Source organism: Leptinotarsa decemlineata, unplaced genomic scaffold, assembly GCF_025532065.1.
Source record: "Leptinotarsa decemlineata unplaced genomic scaffold, Ldec_3_MD MMD2_tig00000199_RagTag_RagTag, whole genome shotgun sequence".
Lineage (NCBI taxonomy): Eukaryota > Metazoa > Arthropoda > Insecta > Coleoptera > Chrysomelidae > Leptinotarsa > Leptinotarsa decemlineata.
The window spans coordinates 5,656,258-5,674,265 of record NW_027412544.1 but is presented as its reverse complement, the minus strand read 5'-3'; the positions used below and the strand labels follow the sequence as shown (position 1 = coordinate 5,674,265).

Below are 18,008 nucleotides of genomic sequence, written 5' to 3'. Positions count from 1 at the left end.
TATTCTTTTAGATAATTTGATAATTTACTTGTTTACATACCACCGATCATATTTCAAATTCATTTTCAAATACAAAACTTTTTCCAACAGAAAACAACTCTGGGCCTCAAAGGAAAAATTTATATATTTTTTGGTGATTAGCTTATTATGATTATCAATAGTAAATCCAAACCTTCTGTCTGTGGCCTGAGACTTAGCCCTGAAGGGTACTGAGGAGCATCTGAACCAGTGCGTGTGGGGACGCCATCGCCAGCGGACAAGCTGGGGAACTCGTGTTGAAATTGTGGGCTCTGGTAGAGAGGAGGTTGTGGTACCTCTTGGCCGGTCATCACCGAACTCCATAGCTTGTCTGCGGGAACAGGCTGGGCAGTAGGAGTCAACTGAAAATACATACACTAATAATTTCGATTTGAAAATTATGTTGTCATCTACATTTCTACTGATAATACAATACCGACAGACCAAAGCTAGTCCCTGAAAGGAGTTGGAAAAAATTTACTGATATACTAATTTTTCACTTTAACCTTCCGAGACCCGCGAGAACTTTTGGTAATCGGGGACTGGCGTGGGACTGTGAGCCCGCCATTCTGAATTCAGTGTAATTGTAAGAAACATCGAAAATATTCTTGCTGGTTTATATCAAAACATCAAAAAAATAATCATACATTTATTTTGCACCAGAGAAATAAAACAGAAACATTTTTTGGCATCATTAACGAAAAGAGAGTCAAAAACGTCAATATCCAAAACTAGCAACTTAAAAGAAATGAAATCTACTATAACAGATTATAAACTTCCTCAAACATAAAATTAGATAGAATTATCCTGTGTGACATTCCAAACATATAGAATTCAAATGTTCAAGGCAGAAAAACTTCCCGCATTTTATGTACGTAAAACGTGTAGGTCGATTTTTTTTCCTGTCGCAGAGACAGCAGCGATCTCTCGTTAATTCTGGACTTTATAGTTCGCGGTAGACAAGTCAAAGTTGCGCGAAATCGAAGATGATTGTCGGCCAACTCGGAAGACAGCAAGTGCAAAAACTGTCGGCGTGTCATATTATTATCCACATTTTGTAGATTGAACAACACCATGGAATTGACTCCAGCTATATTCAGCATGGAATAAAAAATAACCATTGGCCATCTTCATGTGTTTCTACTGCAATCATACGCCGCGCACATCTTGTCCAACGTGTCCACCCCTCCTTTAGTATCGTTATAATCCATTATCATTTCCGGCTTGCCTGTTTCTTGGTCAATTTTATCGTCGTGATGGAGACTGGATACTAGTAGCACATTTTTTTTCTTTTTAGGGATATACGATGCCAATGTTATGCAACTATTATAAGCAAACATACTTGATCCTAATGGCCTTGTCGTTGGATTCGAAAATTCTAGAGGTAACTCCCGCCTATTTTTCCGTATGGTGCCCAAGTATGTCAGTTTGTAATCATTTAGTAATTTAGATATTAGTGGGATAGTTGTGAACCAGTTATCACAAGTAACATTCCGTTTTGAATCTCTAATTGGCTCTACTAGTCTTTGTACCAAAGCAGATGCAGAATTGTCACAAGTATAGGGACCGTCTGGTTGTGTTCCAACATATACTACCAATTTGACAGAATAATAGGTTCTACAGTCAACGAGAGCAAATACTTTGAGACCGTATCGATTTTCCTTACTCGGAATGTATTGCCGGAAACAACATCTTCCACGGAATGCTTCCAATTTATCATCAATTGTCACATTCTGAAATGGCGTGTATGCAGTTTTACATTTTTCGACAAAAGAATAAAAAATATTTCTTATTGGTGCCAGTTTATCTATTTGATTTATATCCGTACGAGTATCTATGTCATCAAATCGCAAATGCTGAAGCATGATCATAAATCGAAATTTGGACATGGTTAGTCGGAATAGTTCTACACCGGTTCCATCATTGTTCCATAATTCATTTACATTGAGGCGGCCTGTCTTCAGCACCCTTGCCAAATATAGTAAACTAATAAGTACCTGAACTTCAACAAGGTCTGTCTCTTTTGTATTTCTCTCGCTGGAATAATTTACGGAACGCTTCTGAATGTGTTGATTCGTATACTTGACAATCGTCCCTAGCATTTGCAAATCAAATAAGTGTTTCCAAATGTCAGATGCACTCTTCAAATGTTTTACAGCTGCTTTTGGTCCTGGAAGCTGTGTTATCAAATTTTTTTGCCCGAGTTCTGCTCGAATGGGGAACATGTTTTGACCATTTACTTGTTCGATCTTTTCCAATAAAAACTGGCCCTACTGAAACTTCTTTCTCAATTTCAATATTGATTCTGAATTTGATTCTTGAGTTTCCAATACGTCTTCTTCATCATCCTCATCATCTAAATCTTCCTCTTGCTCGTCATTGACAAATCATTCTAACATTAGTTTATTTAGTCTATCCTACTCGCGCTCATATGAACTCATCTCATAAACGGCAAATGGGAGGGGCTGCGGAATGAGAATCCCCGCGCCGGTCCCGGAAGGTTGAAGGTCAGATAATTTTGATTTTTTTTAAATTCAATTGGGTTTATTGTCCCAAGAAACAATGAATGCCTATAATTAGGGACTATAACTTTCTACTACTCCATCTTGATACAAAAAATGTGGGAATCTTCTAAAGAAAGGAAGGAAGCAATCAATTTTAAAAGAAGTAACTCTATACATAGATGTGTAGATCACGCAAAGAAGTAACTTTCAGCTGGAAGAAAAAACCCTCCTGAAACAGCTACTTTCATATACATATAAACATTAAATTACACAAGAAAAATTCTTTCGAAACAAATACTCAACTTTTTTTTTTATATGAATCTCGAACTACCATAGACATTGACAATTTTGAGATCAATACTTTTTAATGCACCTATTTCACACATTTTTCAATTAAATTTGTACAATATTTGAATTTGGCCCATTTGTTAAGTTAGTGATGATTCAAAAACAGTAATCAATCAGTCCTTGTTAATTAAGTGCAGTAGGACAGTTCTGATAAATCAAATATATTTTTGAAATGATTAAAACCTTTTTTTATAAAGAGGCATACCACACGTGTATTACACAAATACAACATTCAAAAGTTATAAAATATATTTTAGTATTTCATTTATCAGCTACTAAAAAGAATAAAAGTTTTATATGAATATGTCCGATATATTTTTACCTTTAATATGATACATACTTTTTTAACTAAGATTTGTGTGAATATTCTACAAGGATAAATTATTTTCAAATCTCTCATTCATTTATCTTTGAAATAAAAAGTTCTTATGTATATTAGATTTTACAAATATTTTGTCAAAAACCAAAAGACAATTTCTATTGATTCAACTGAATGTATGCCTCTTGACAGAAAGGGTTGAAATAAGAACTTGGAAAGTCTTTAGCTACATTACTTAGAAAACAAACAATAAATTACCTGTTTGTGTGGATGTGGTGGAATTGTTGTTGTTACTGGAAGGGCAATGGCAGCTTGATGGGGGCTGATCTGTTGGGTATTTTGTTGATTGGCATTCGACGAAGGGGCTGTTGAATTTTGAGGTGGTGAATGGGAGGTGGGAGTATTGGGTTGTTGGGTGGTATTCGAATCTTGTTTGCCCCATCCTTGCGCTCCTGGTGGTACTAAGGGTACTGCTGCGTCTGATCCACTATGTTCTGCTTTCAAAGAGGGTAAATTAACTGGAGCTCGCCGTGCGCTAGGGACTTTTCCCAATGATTGCATTCCATGTCTAACATATACATTTGCACTCTTTTGTTGTTGTTTTTCCAAATTTTCACCCTGAAACAAAGATAATATAAAAGGATACAATTCATATAAAAAAAGTTTAGACTGCAAGTTTGAAAGTATTTTATTTTCACTGTCTCAGCAGACAATTGACAGAACAATCCGTTTTGGAAATACTGACCACAGAAAAAGGATAATTTACTATTTAACAAAAGTACTTTTTGTAGAGGAAATCAACGTTTTTTTCATCAAGTATCATTAGATTTTTTTATTCTGAAGAAAGGAGACAGATTTTAGCCTCTGAAACGTTGAGATAAGTATCTGTGTAATTCCTCAAAACTTTTGTTTAATACGCGAAATTATTAAATACAATAAGTTACTGATAAATAGAACATTTGTCTTTATGAAAATTACTTTGAATTTATGCAGTAACTTATTGGAGTGAACCAAAACGTTTGCCCTTTCTACACCTGCATAAAGTTCTTCATTACAATTTTTATATTTTTCAAATTATGGAAGGAGAAAATGCCCAAAAAAGGCCGATAAGATAGTTTACGGTTCTGTTCATAGATTAGATACTTTCTGAGGCAGAGAACAGTCATAGGTCTGACATTTTCACTCAAGCTACACTTCACACAAATTGGTGAAGATCACTGAAATTGGCTTCCTTCGATCGAAAGCGATGTCCCGAGGTCCAACAGTGGTACCTTTCAAACTTCAACATCCACAGCCAAAAGTTTCTCAGCTTCTATTGCAAGTAAGTAGCTATATGATACCACAACTCAAAATCTAGAGCCCAATAGTGATGAAATTCATGGCAGATTGAAACAGTGATTACTAGTATTGATAATATATTTTCTCAAGACAATTAGATCACGAATGCAATACTCAAAGCTGTGGTATCATTTAGCTGTTTGCATTGAAAGCAGCAGCAACAGTCAGAAAACTATTCAATAAATTGATGGATGTAGCCGTTACTATGTGGTATGGAATCATAATGAAGAAAAGAAAATTTGAACTTTCTATGTTTTTTACCACTTTTATTTGTAGCTAACATTACTGCAGTTTAGTCCTATAAGAACATTTTGAAACTTATACATTACAGTTTAATGTGTAAGTTTGAAAATGTCCTTATAGGACGAAACTGCAGTAACGTTAGTTACAAATAAAATACATTAAACTGTAATGTATAAGTTTGAAAATGTCCTTATAGGACGAAACTGCAGTAACGTTAGTTACAAATAAAAGTGGTAAAAAACAGTAAGTTCCAATTCTCTTTTCTTCATTAGAAAACTATTTTTCTTTCAGTGGTTTCTCTAGAAGCTTGGCTTCGCAACAGACAATCATTGGACCCTTGTTTGTCTATATCTGATATTTGACTTTTCTCTATATCCTACAGAAGAGTCTTCTCATGAGGACTCTTCATCTGAAAATTTCTTACTTGAAGCTTATTCTATATGTTGTTCTGCCTTATGACTTTCATCATTTAAGCATTTTATTACCAAAATATCAATAAAATTTTGACCGTTCGTCACAAAAAAAGTCATGCTAATAGGATAATATTTTTATTGTCTACAACTATTTACTTTCAATTCTGGACCCTATATACTTCAAATTCTGGAAAACCACTTGAAGTATTATCGTCCAACCCGGGTTAGGAATATCACAAGTTAAAAGGTAATACCTCGTTAATCCTCAACTAGCAGAAGTTTTGACTTCTGAGGGTTGTCGTTCGTAGGGGTGCGACAGCTGGTTAACGGAGAAGCAGATTTTTTTTTTAACTCAGTTTGTGTGACCTAGTTTGCATATTTTATTTCTAATAGAGTTCTGAGGAAATTTAAATCTACTGAAGATATGTTAACTTAAACTTATAATAAAAATTGAATAGTTCTTATATGTATGAATATCAAAAATGTATCACCTGGATGAATCCAAGACCAATATTGCATTTGCTGTGAATTCAATTTATATTACTTTCTCCAAAATACCTCCTTATAAGTACTTAAACTGCACCACATAAAACTCATTATGTCAATATATAATTATATACATACCTTAGTGAAAACTGTTGTTTGAAATAACTTTGGAGATTTAAACTTTATCCTAGTATAGAACCTTCGAACAACAGTATTTCTTTTAGTAGCAACAGATGAACAAAAAGTTTAAGTAACTCAAAATCAGTAAATAAATATTAATATTACATGGATTTGTTGATGAAGAAGAGATGTGATAAGGAGATATGGTATTCAAGATAATAATTATAAGTCAAGTAGGTACAGTAACTTACCCTGCTTACTCTATACAAGTTATTTATATCCAATGACTGGTACTTCGATTTTGTTTTCTCCCCCTTGGAGGCCTGCCCTGGCAAAGTAGACATGCTGTCTGCACGCAACCATTTAGATCTACAAGACCCAGTGAACGAACCCTATTTCTAGAACAAAAAGTCGCCCATTACAATGAGTAAGCACCCAAGACAAAATATATTTTGTATTTGAATAACACTCAATTGTGAGATTTTTAACTTGACAGTGACATGTGTTTCACTATTCAATAGCTTCTTCTGGAATGTAGAGTAATAATTCTCTTGAAGAAACTATTGTAGCTGCATTTGAGTTGACACAGATCTAGAGGGCAGTGCTTCTTATTCGAACCTTATTATAATGCTCTCAAATACCCTTTGGATAGGCCAACATGGCTTTTAACATCATTTGCAGGTTGCCTCTGAAGAACCTTATTTAAGGGTGCCATAAGGTTCATAGAATACTATGTTAATGACAAAAGAAACACTGCCTGCTCAATTGGGGGTCAACTCGAATGCAGTGTGTGAGTGAAATACATGTCCTGGTTTTTGTAAACTGTCAAAACTGTTTTATATGGGCATAATCAAATTTTCCAGTTGACTATTTACCTAACAAAATAATATTTCAGTGAACAGTACTCTATAAATATTATTTATTTACAAAAAAAAATCACCCAAAACATTACAACAATCAGTAGACAAAGGCAAGTGAAGAATGACTCGAATCCCAGTTCATGTGTAGAAATGTATGTGCTATTATGTGTATAGATGTAAACAAATGAATAAAAATATGTATATACTTATGGTATACATAAATTAGAAAAAATGCAGTGGGTTAATCATGATTGAACTAGCAAAATAAGGACCGGGACCCTAACATATCATAGAATAAATCATTACAATTCATATCAGTTTTTCTCACAAGTATCATGCATTTTTTCTGCCTATTAATTAATGAATTTTCATGCTGGGAACCCTATGAAGTCATACTTGACTTTTTTCTGAAAAGTTCCTTTGATTAGTCTTACACCTTCATGAATGTCTGTTTAACAATATCTGGCTTAAATAAGTAAAACATCTTTGTGCTATTGTTTTGTGTACTGATATTTCACTCATTTTTTCATATTTCCTCATATCTCAGTTATTTGTATAAGGGTGTGTTTCACTTTATGATGTGTAAAAATTACACCTTGGAAGACTAATTTACATAGGTTAAAAATGTTAATAGTTCTCAAAAAGGATCTGCTGGAGATGTCAATAATTTTTAGGTTTCTTCAAATAACTGTTAGTGATTCCCCAACAGGTGTGATTGGACGAGTGCACTAAAAAAGATTTCAAGTGACTTTTGTATATTATGATCTGTATGAAAAACAATTACAGTTACCTGCCCACAATGTTGAGAGAATGTTCACATTATGCCTATTCAATATTTCTTTCAATGTTAGGAATTATTTGTAATATAATTTGTAATATGTAATAATAATGTAATATTATTTGTAATTTATTTGAAAATGTTTGTTGGTACATTGAAATGTTCAAGTAAACATGATTTTGAATGTGAATAATTCACATCTTGACTATTTATTCAGTAATCTATGCCTATTCTTAGAAGAAAAGTTTGTTTCCAGAATTTTTAAACTTCAATAATCTGCAGAAATAAATGAAACAAAATCAACAGGTCTAAATGAAGTAAAGTAGTTTTGTAACCTTTCATCACATTGTAGATTATAAAATATGAAATTTTCACAAAAATTCATTCGGAACTCTTTCTAATGCCAAACAATGAAATGATGCTTTGTAGTTCATGTGTTTTTGTAAATCTCATCTGATCCCCAAAAGTTTTTTATTGAGTACTTTACAGTCATTAATTATAAAATTATAATTTCATTTTAGTTATTTCTGCAGATAACATTAATAATTTGAAGCTACAAAATGTAGAGAATGAACTGTTATTTCAAAAAAGGGTTAACTTATCTACTTTGACAAAGCGTTTGTTATCGATTCAACTATAAGCAGTTCAAAACACACCAATGACAGCAATAGACAGTCTAGATCCAATTTTTTTTATATATTACTGGCATATATTTTCAATTCACATACAATGATAATAAAATTTGTGGTGAAATATGTAACTTATTGAAGATACTAATACGTCCCTTGATTCAAGTTCTCTTGTGGTAAGGTTAGTTAAACTTCTACAATAGTTATTCATTGAAACTATTTTTTTTTGTTTCAATGATATAGATACTGTAAAATACTTTAAAGAACTTGTTGGAGGAGTCAATGTAAACTTCGAGTTTGCCCTTATAATTTCATTTTAGTTATTTCTGCAAATGACATTAATAATTTGAAGCTACAAAATGTAGAGAATGAACTGTTATTTCAAAAAAATCTTACTGCAATGACACTACAGGCAAAAACTCTGTCCAGATATTGGAGTTCTATTCCATTGTTAAGAAATATGTTTATTATTCAAATCACAATAAAGGATAGTTAGCTTTAAAACACAAAACATCTTGTTGACCTGGCAATGGAGATATGAAAGGTAATGGACAGAAACGACCAGCGGTAATGTTGAATAAAAAGCATTTAGTGGCAACTGTAAATTCATAAACTACGTAAGCAATACAAACGCTTTAATATCGTAGCCCAACCCAATGCTACCGAAAATATGCATCATATTGCGTAGATTTTTAAACCATTAGCACAAACATTTCACAGGAAATCACCACTAGACATTGTAGATAACATTTCAATAAACTGAGGCACATAACGGTTCACAATTTTCTTCACTCTTTGGCTATCAAAATGAAAACATTGAATTATAGATAAAAATCCGTCACTATACTCAGGAAAATAATAGCTAACCTTGGTCCGTCCAAATGGGTTAACAATGATTAACAAGAAATTAACTTTATCAAACTGGAACAGGAACGGATGGACAAAGATATCTCAAATTTTTGCCACTATAGAATCTTCCTTAGGATAAGTCAAAATGGCGTTCGCCGACTATAGAAATTTCAATCAATAATAAAACGTCACTATTACTGCTGCTGACATCTACAAATAATGAACTAAATTGTTAGCGATGCAGGACGTAGCTGTCGGTAACGATTCAAACTTTTGAATTGCTGACATCTATGAGGGTTTTTTCCAACTAGTCCAAAATTCCAAATAATCCAAATTACTGTGACCTGAAATGAAACGTAATAATTGAGTGTATCACAGTACTTATGACGTCCGAATATGCTATCGTATAGCGAAACACGTGTCGCGGTTTTGTAAACTTTCTAGTGAAAATATCACATTGAAGTGTTTTTTGAATACGTTATACTGGATTTCCATCAAGTATCGGCCAGTTCTATCATACATATTTTCAAATTTAAATATCTCGATAAATAAGGAGTTCACTGTTTGAGATATCCAACAATAACATCGATTCAGTATTTTTCCATCATGTTCATCAAATCAATTTATTAGCCATACAATCATTCTCACATGGTCATTTTTACAAAACAAAATTGATTATTCTGGCATTTTTATGTCAATTGTCACTTTGTCTTTGGTGTCCACCTCTTGTCACTTGATGCTTATTATTGTCAACTTAAAATTCGAAATTAATGAAAAACTGTAACGTATATAGGAAAATAATAGTTATATACCGAATAAATCAATTATTCACGGATTAACTTTTTTAGTACTTTCTTATTCGATCTACTACTTTTTTCGTTCACCATTTTTTTCAAAGTCTTGCGGTAACACTGCTTTTAAGGCGTATGATCATACCTCAGAGTAACAATAAGACATAGAGTTGCCATGCCTATACCAATACAATACATGTATTTTGAAGCGAGTATCCGACTATCCTTTTCTGTAGGTACAACTTAATGTCGAGGGGGGTGGCGGGTAATGAGAGGTTATGGAGAATTTGTTTACAATTGAAGTAAGTTGGACCATAAAACAGTGACGGTCGATTCAGTTGATAACCGGAGGTATATTATCTAATATATAAAAATGGATGTTTGTTGGTTGGTTGGTAAGTGATAAACTTCTACATCGCTCTACCGATCGTGATGAAACCTGACATGTATAAGTAATTTTTCATAGAGAAGGTTTTTAGGCTATCAATTTTTCTGTAACTCGCCACTAGATGGCGCTGTAGAACACTTTTTGGAAAGTACTGTTCTATAACGCTGCGTACGCCTAAGTTCGTTGATTCTGATTCTGTCAAAACATTGGAAGAGCAGTGAAACAGCAACATAGTACTAGTCTAATATATAAAAATGGATGTTTGTTGGTTGGTTGGTAAGTGATAAACTTCTACATCGCTCAACCGATCGTGAAGAAACTTGACATGTATGAGTAATTCTTCATAGAGAAGGTTTTTAGACTATCAATTTTTCTGTAACTCGCCACTAGATGCCGCTGTAGAACAATTTTTTGAAATAACTATTCTATAATGCTGCGCATGCCTAAGTTCGTTGATTTTGATTCTGTCAAAACATTGGAACAGCAGCGATACAGCAACATAGTACTAATTAGTACTACAACTACCAAATTTCAGGTGAAAATGTATTCTGTTAAAATAGTTCCAACTGGAAATCTGATTTATTATTAATGATTATGGAAATGGGGCCAGTTTTTCTACCACCTATTAGATTTATATTTATGTATGGCTTCATAATAAAGCGCGTGGTTTACTGGGTTGAAATTAAATTATTTCAAATGAACTAATTCATAACAATGATACATGTTAATTTCAAAAATAATGAACTTTGCTTCGTAAAATCAGATGAAGAAATTTGTGATTTATTCTTAGATTTGATGAACAAGCGCTACGGTTTGTGATGTCCGATATAAAGAATTTTCGATTAGAAATCATGAATATTCATAATCACGATTGAGGTTTGATATTATTCTGTGATTTCATTCAAAATTGATATCTAGGGTTCTTTATGGACCGACATTATGAAAGGGGATATTTTTGATGTTTGTAATGATTGTTTTTTTGATCTTATTCTTATAAATGAAGTTTTTGAAACTAGGTTTACATTAAATTAAAAAACATAATGTCGGTCCACAAAGACCAATTTTGAATGAAATCACATAATTATATCGAACCTCAATCAAAACTATAAATATTCATAATTTCTAATCGAAAATTCTTTATATCGGACCTCACAAATCGTACCGCTTGTTTATCATATCTGACAATAAATCACAAATTTCTTCATCTGATTTCATGAAGCAAAGTTCATTACTTTTAAAATTACCATTTATCATTGTTATGAATTAGTTCATTTGGAATAATTTAATTTTTACCCAGTGAACCACGCGCTTTATTATAAAGCCATAAAATAAAAATCTAGTAGTAGGTAGAAAAACTGGCTTCATTTCCATAATCATTAATAAATAATGAATCAAATTTCCTGTAGGAACTATTTGAACAGAATACGTTTTCAACTGAAATGATTTATTTTATAAATATATAATATCCCTCCGATTATCATCTAAACCAACCGCCACTGTTTTATGGTCCCACTTACTCCAAATGTAAACAAACTCTCCATAACCTCTCATTTTCCGCCACACCCCCTTGCCATTAAGTTGTACAGAAAAGGATAGTACGATACCCGTTTCAAAACACATGTATTGTATTGGTATAGGCACCGTACCCGTACAGGCATGGCAACTCTATGTTTTATTATTACTCTGAGAGATGAAATCATGCTGGAAGTCAATAATATCATCTTACACATCATTGATTTTGGATTTCCACGAATCATTTTTAGGAGGCCCAACTTTCGAGGAGATGGATGATATGTTGATATGGCCTTTTACAGAAGATTCGGACTGACCAAGCTGACATCACTATATGTGCTGGAGCTCAAAGAAGATGTTTTAGAATTCGAAAACGATTTGTAAAAAAAAATATTTAATTGTTTTTTTTTTCAAAACATTCAAATGTTTTTTTTTAATACAATCACATAAGATATAATTGACCACATATGTAAAATAGAACATTTATAAGTGGTTTTATAGTATTATTATTGTTCAGCAGAGCTGGCCATCGGCTGAGATGCAGGTAGTCCTGAGTAGAACATTTTTCTCTATACGTGGTCAGTTAGATCTTACTTTGTAATATAGGGGGTTATGATTGAATTGCAAAAATTAATTCTCCGTTGAGGTAAAGTTTGGAACCCTTACTTTTTCATTAATTTCGCTTGTAATAAATATGAAAATTCACTGGTAAGTATATTTTTTTGTCTGATTCTGATACTTTTCGACAACAAGGTAAAAGTAAACCATCGAAACCCCAATTTTTATTAAATTCACCTAACATTCGGTTCTCGTAATTTGAGAATTGACGCGTAAACAGTAATTATCCCCACTAAGTAGTTTGTGATTATCCTGAAAAGATACAACGTTGCCAAGTTATTTTGGCGCTTGGCTAAGTTACGTTTATTGTTCTGTGGTGCATACCGCAAACATTTAAGCTTGGCTTGAGTTTTAAGCAGGTTTACGCAAGCTTCGCTTTACAGAGAAAACGGCGAATACGGGCATAAACAACATCGAGCAGAATTGAAATGAAATATTTTTTGTTACTCTGAGGCAGAGATAGTTAATACCCTTCGTTTCGAAATACTAAAACTGAATTATCATTAGTACCACCAGGTCCATTGTAAGCAGACGTGCAAGGCGTGCACTGCACGCGGGCAGCAAATCGAGCGACTCATCACTCATCACGTAATATTCACAGTCATTGTTCTGTTGAATAGACACCTTACCTATAGCTTGATAAACGTCATCTTAGCTTTAACACTGTCATTTATTGGCACCCGTTAAGACCAAGATGCAATACCAATCGTCGTTTGTCAGAAGGTGGATCCGCCCTCCCCCGCTTGGAGGCGATCCAAATTCTATACAAGTATTCACAGTCGTGCGGTCGTGCCCTATGAAAGGCAGGACTGGCGAAGTTAGGGGAATCCCATCTGAGCTTATTCTTCAGTTGGTAGGTTAAGTAGGTATCGAGTAAAACTCAAAATTACTATCCAAGAGTATATAGAGAGGCAACAGAAATGCACAGGGCTAATTTCAATAGAAAAGAAGAGGCAATGAACATCTGTAAGATCTGTGTACCTTTCATTACAAGTACACCAAGGTCAGGTAATCCAGTTGAGGTAACCAAGCCACGCCCACTATATCACATTGATAATGTCTACAGCAGTAGTAGACGAAACGTCAGGCAAAAAACCTGCAGACCACGGCCAAAAAAACGGAAAATAGCTTTCGCACAAACTTGCATTGTTTTCCATCGAACCCCGAACCCCAGTGCATACTTTTTTTCTAAAACAGTTTCTGACACTTCAATTTCGGTACCTACATATAGTACTTTGCATACTGTGGAAGATACCCATTCTTCTTCATTGAATGCTTCGATATTGATATGCATGATAGAATCCGAGCGGTCCGACCTTTGCATGTCCAAAGTTTTTCTATAATTTACCGTTTTTGGCAACATTTTTAAATATAATTCTGTTATTTCGTGTATATTACCCTAATATTTATAGTTCAAGTATTATAGTTGTAATGTGAGCATTGATTCATGAGTTGATTATTCTTTACCATAGGGTATAACTATTTTGTAGGTTGCAGGTCAGCAAATTGTTCATATATTGCTCTCGTAATCTTGTAGGAGGACAAAAATTCTTGCAGGTCGGGTCTGCCAGACATGAATCTCGACCAGGTTAATCATTTTCGACAGAAAAAATTCCAACCCTCACATTCCACATTAAATTGAAAATAAACCTTTCAGGTCGGGTCTGCCAGACATGAATCTCGACCAGGTTAATCATTTTCCACAGAAACATTTTTCAACCCTCACCCAAAAGTTTCACAATTCTTAAAAAATTGGAAATACATTTTGCAGGGAGGCGGAAATTCTTGCAGGTCGGGTCTCCCAGTCGAAAATGATTAGCCTGATCGTAATTCATGTCTGGCAGACCCGACCTGCAAGAATTTTGTGTCCTGCTCCTACAAGATTACGAGAACAATGTCTACTGAGAACAATTTGCTGACCTGCAGACCTGCAAAATAGTTATACCCTTTACCACGTTATTTTCTGTATGCAATCTTATGCCTCATACAAGGTTTGCAACAACTAGGTCTATTTATTATATATGAAAATGTAATATTTTATCCATATTTTCAAATGTAATCAAGAGGTGTATTTGTAGCAGATACAAATTATTTTCATCCAGGGCTCAATGAACAATTAAATAAATATTTCAAGTGAATTGTTGTGTTCTTATTTGTAGTACATTTTCTTGATGTCAATAACCAAAAAAATGTGCTAATACTTATTTCCAACAATAGTCAGATTATATTAGAAGATTTTATCAGTTTATTTTTTTGATATGTAGTCATTGAACTTTTCTTAACGCAATCAAAGATTTATTAAAAAACCAAATATCAAATATTCTTGAATTAAAAAAGAGCATCGTTCCTTTTGTCATGTGCTACTCTAAACCTCTCAAATTTGACGTTCTATTCGAAAATCCTCAAAAAATCAGTATTTTTTGGAACTTTCGAAAAATACCAAAAAAGTTGTTCAGTTAACAATTTAATACCTTTGCTTGAAATTTGGACTCTCTACTGTCACTTTGACTGTTTTCCAATTTTTTTGAATTTTCGAATCTTTCGCTGTATCGATCGATTCGAAAGAAACATGTTTCAAATTCCATAATTTTGATGAATACAAGACTTCAATGTCATATCTTGCCCAGAAAATACCCGCATTGGCCTGTTACAAAAAAAGAAATAAATTCACCTACAGAAATTCGTCTGTGTTTTTGTTGTAAAGTTCATCTAGGTAGTTTTTTTCATTTCATTGTTAAACTAATTCGGAATTTCAATGTATGGACGTTATCGAATAAACTAATTCTTATTACACTCGTATTTTTTAGCAGCTTTATATCACGTTAGCTGCAGATGAGTTCGAAATATTTTGATGCAGTTTACACCCAACACTGTGACTGTTGGATGTAAACTGTTAGATGTAGTTATCATTGCACCATTAGATGTGTAAATAACATTGAACCAAAATAACTAATGTAATAAATGACCGTCGGGTCTGAATTGGCGATCCCTATATAAGTACTACTAATGAATATATAATAATCATCTCAGTTTACTCGAACCAGAAAAATTCACCCCCCCTGTATATGGGATCGTTCAGCCAAAGGTATTTATTTTCTTAATTTAGTTTGGTAGCGTGAGAGTTGCTGCCACCAGATCAGAAAAAGTTTGAAATCCGTCCTGATCACACGGATTGAGGATTAGTAGGCAACTTGGTCAACAGTTGACTTTTTCCTACCTTCTAATCTTCGTGGAGAAATGGCTTGGTTATGCCACCAATTATATCCTCAGAGACTAGATTCGGCCACGGCTTAAATGCGTGGCCTTTTAGGGGTTTGAGGAAATGAAATAATATTAGCAAAGTTTTCACAAACCAACTTTATTGATGGTATATACTATATAAAAGAAAAAGAAATAAATAATTATAACCATGAACAAACTATGGGTAAACTACTAAAACAAACTGACAGGAGTATTCCTTTGAAAATTGAGGTAACTTATTCACTCAGGGCATAAATATGCCTTGCCTGAATTCTACTAGCTATGCTATAAAACCAATTAAAATACAATACTGAGAAGCTATCAAGAGACCCCCCTTAATCGCTCCTCTCTGTAAAACATAGGAAATTACTATGACCTATAATAACCTAATAGAATGAAAAGGGAACCCTATTATGGTAAATGTTCATTAATACTCTAGGTGCCAAGTCGAAAATATAATCCACATACGCATGCATGCAATAACATCTACACTATATATCAGAAATGTTTAAAATATGCTCACCAAAATTATCGTAGACGGACTCCCCTGAAAACTCCAACAAAAGCCACTGTTTCCCCAAAAACTCTTATCAGGAACTCGAAAAAATCTCTAAATCACTACATTGAATAAACCCGCGAATACTTCCAAAACCCAATTAGTGTCACTTCTCTAAACAGTGACTTGAAATAATTTCAATATTTCAATTCACTCAAAATTTCCTCTAGAATTTCCAGCTACCGTAGGAAATTCAATTGGATTCACCAAATCTCCGCGCACCACTGACTTAAATCTCAAATCAACTAAACCTCGATTATTTATCAATTCCAAAACACCTCGCAAAACGGTGACCTGAACTACCTCGTATTTCAGTACCTCCAGAAGTCACTCAGAATTTCATAGGAAGTGCAACCGACCTACTTCTGAGTTCGTACGCTCCTGACTTTTTACCTCAAGTCAGCTAGCCAAATGAAACGCGAATAACTCCCAAATATCGAGATCACTTCTCGAAACCGTATTTCACTCTATTCGAGTATTTCCCAAAACTCTGGAGGAAATTCATCCGGCCTATTTCTGCCTTCGTACGCTCCTGACATTTTACCTCAAGCCAGCTAGTCAAATAAACCGCGAATATTCATCGCCTACTGAAATCCCCTCGCGACCCAGTATCTTAAAATCCCTAGTACCTCGGTCCCTTCAATAGCTTTTCCAGCAACCTCCCCAAAGGGGCGAACTGCCCCGGGCAAGAGCCCCTGGGGTCCGCGCACGACTGACTCAATCTTTTCAAAAAACCTCATCACCTTTACTATGTTAGGGGATGTAAGTAATGTTATCTCAGAAAATTCTAACCCATCAGAAAGCTTGAAATTGTTTTCTAAGACTGGTACTCTTTTTGCCACCTCATGGTCCGGCGAATAAGTCCGCAAGAATTCACGTCTAGTTCCCGACATTTCTAATGTCGTGAGTCTACTACTGAGATATAGATGTCACTGCAAGGGTCATTTTTGATATTTTCTTTGCTGTCTCGAATGAAACATATGTAGATTAGCCACTTGGGTGGCTTCATTTTATCATGTTGTTAAATTTTGAGCTCATAAGATAAATTGCGATATTTATTATACGTTTGAGTGTTTTCTGACTTTTATTCTAAATGGAGTATACAGACTGGATGACATCTTTTCGACCCTTAACGAAAGATAATGAAATGAATTATGGGGTTGAATGTTACAAAATACCGAATTTCTTAGTATCAAGCAGTTAATTTTAACGACTTTTCCTTTAAATGGCTTGGTTCTGTTGGCCTTAAGGTTATTTCTGAAAGATGATAAGGTTCCCTTTTCATACGAAAAAACGTGTGTTTTGCTATCTAAAATTCAACGAAAAATATAATAAATCCAACTTATTACACTAATAACCAAATTCACAACAAAACATTATAATTTTCATCTCTAATAAAGAACCCGAATTCATCACTCAATATGCCGTCCTTCTATACAAATTATAGTCCTTTCATTCACAGACTTTGTGACATTTTTAATAAATAGGGGATTGATGATAACAGAACACTCCCGAATGGTATTCTCTATATAAATGTTCTTTGTCAATGGTCTGTGCTTATACACTTTTTGTTTCAGATAGTCTTATAGAAAAAAGTCTTTCGGAGATAAGTCCGGTGATCCTGATGGCCAATAATCTTCCCAATTTCGTCGTATCACTATGCCCCTAAACATCTGACTGAGACACTGTTGTTTCACTTCTACCGTTCGGTAGATCGGTGCTGATTTCACAAATAAAGTCTAACATTTAGACGCAGATTATCCAAAATTTCAGACAACTGATTCATAATGAAATTTCTGTACATGTCTGTACTCAAATTTTCTTTTAAAAAATTGGGCCAATTATTCGGTTATGTAATAACCCACACCACACATTTGTTTTGAATGAAATTGGTCATGGCATTCTATTACAAAATTTGGATTATTGTTGGACAGCGACAATTTTGGGAACTAACTGTTACGTTCGACGTGAAAGTTGCATCGTCTGTCCATAAAATCC

General features: G+C 34.0%; 1 protein-coding gene across 3 annotated transcripts in view; it reads right to left on the bottom strand.

Annotated features, from left to right (window-relative positions):
* The window catches only part of nocte (no circadian temperature entrainment), a 44,859-nt gene extending 35,755 nt beyond the window's left edge, over nucleotides 1-9,104 (bottom strand). For 2 of the 3 annotated variants that reach the window (XM_074172825.1, XM_074172827.1), the window contains exons 1-4: nucleotides 8,924-9,103; nucleotides 6,041-6,187; nucleotides 3,448-3,807; nucleotides 173-380 (exon numbers count right to left, since the gene is read on the bottom strand). In XM_074172825.1, the coding sequence (XP_074028926.1) occupies nucleotides 173-380; nucleotides 3,448-3,807; nucleotides 6,041-6,133 (661 nt within the window). In that variant the 5' untranslated portion in view covers nucleotides 6,134-6,187; nucleotides 8,924-9,103. Of the gene's footprint in view, nucleotides 1-172; nucleotides 381-3,447; nucleotides 3,808-6,040; nucleotides 6,188-8,923 lie in introns of all 3 variants that reach the window. The other variant, XM_074172826.1, reaches the window with a different exon arrangement.
* Nucleotides 9,105-18,008: the final 8,904 nt, after the last annotated feature.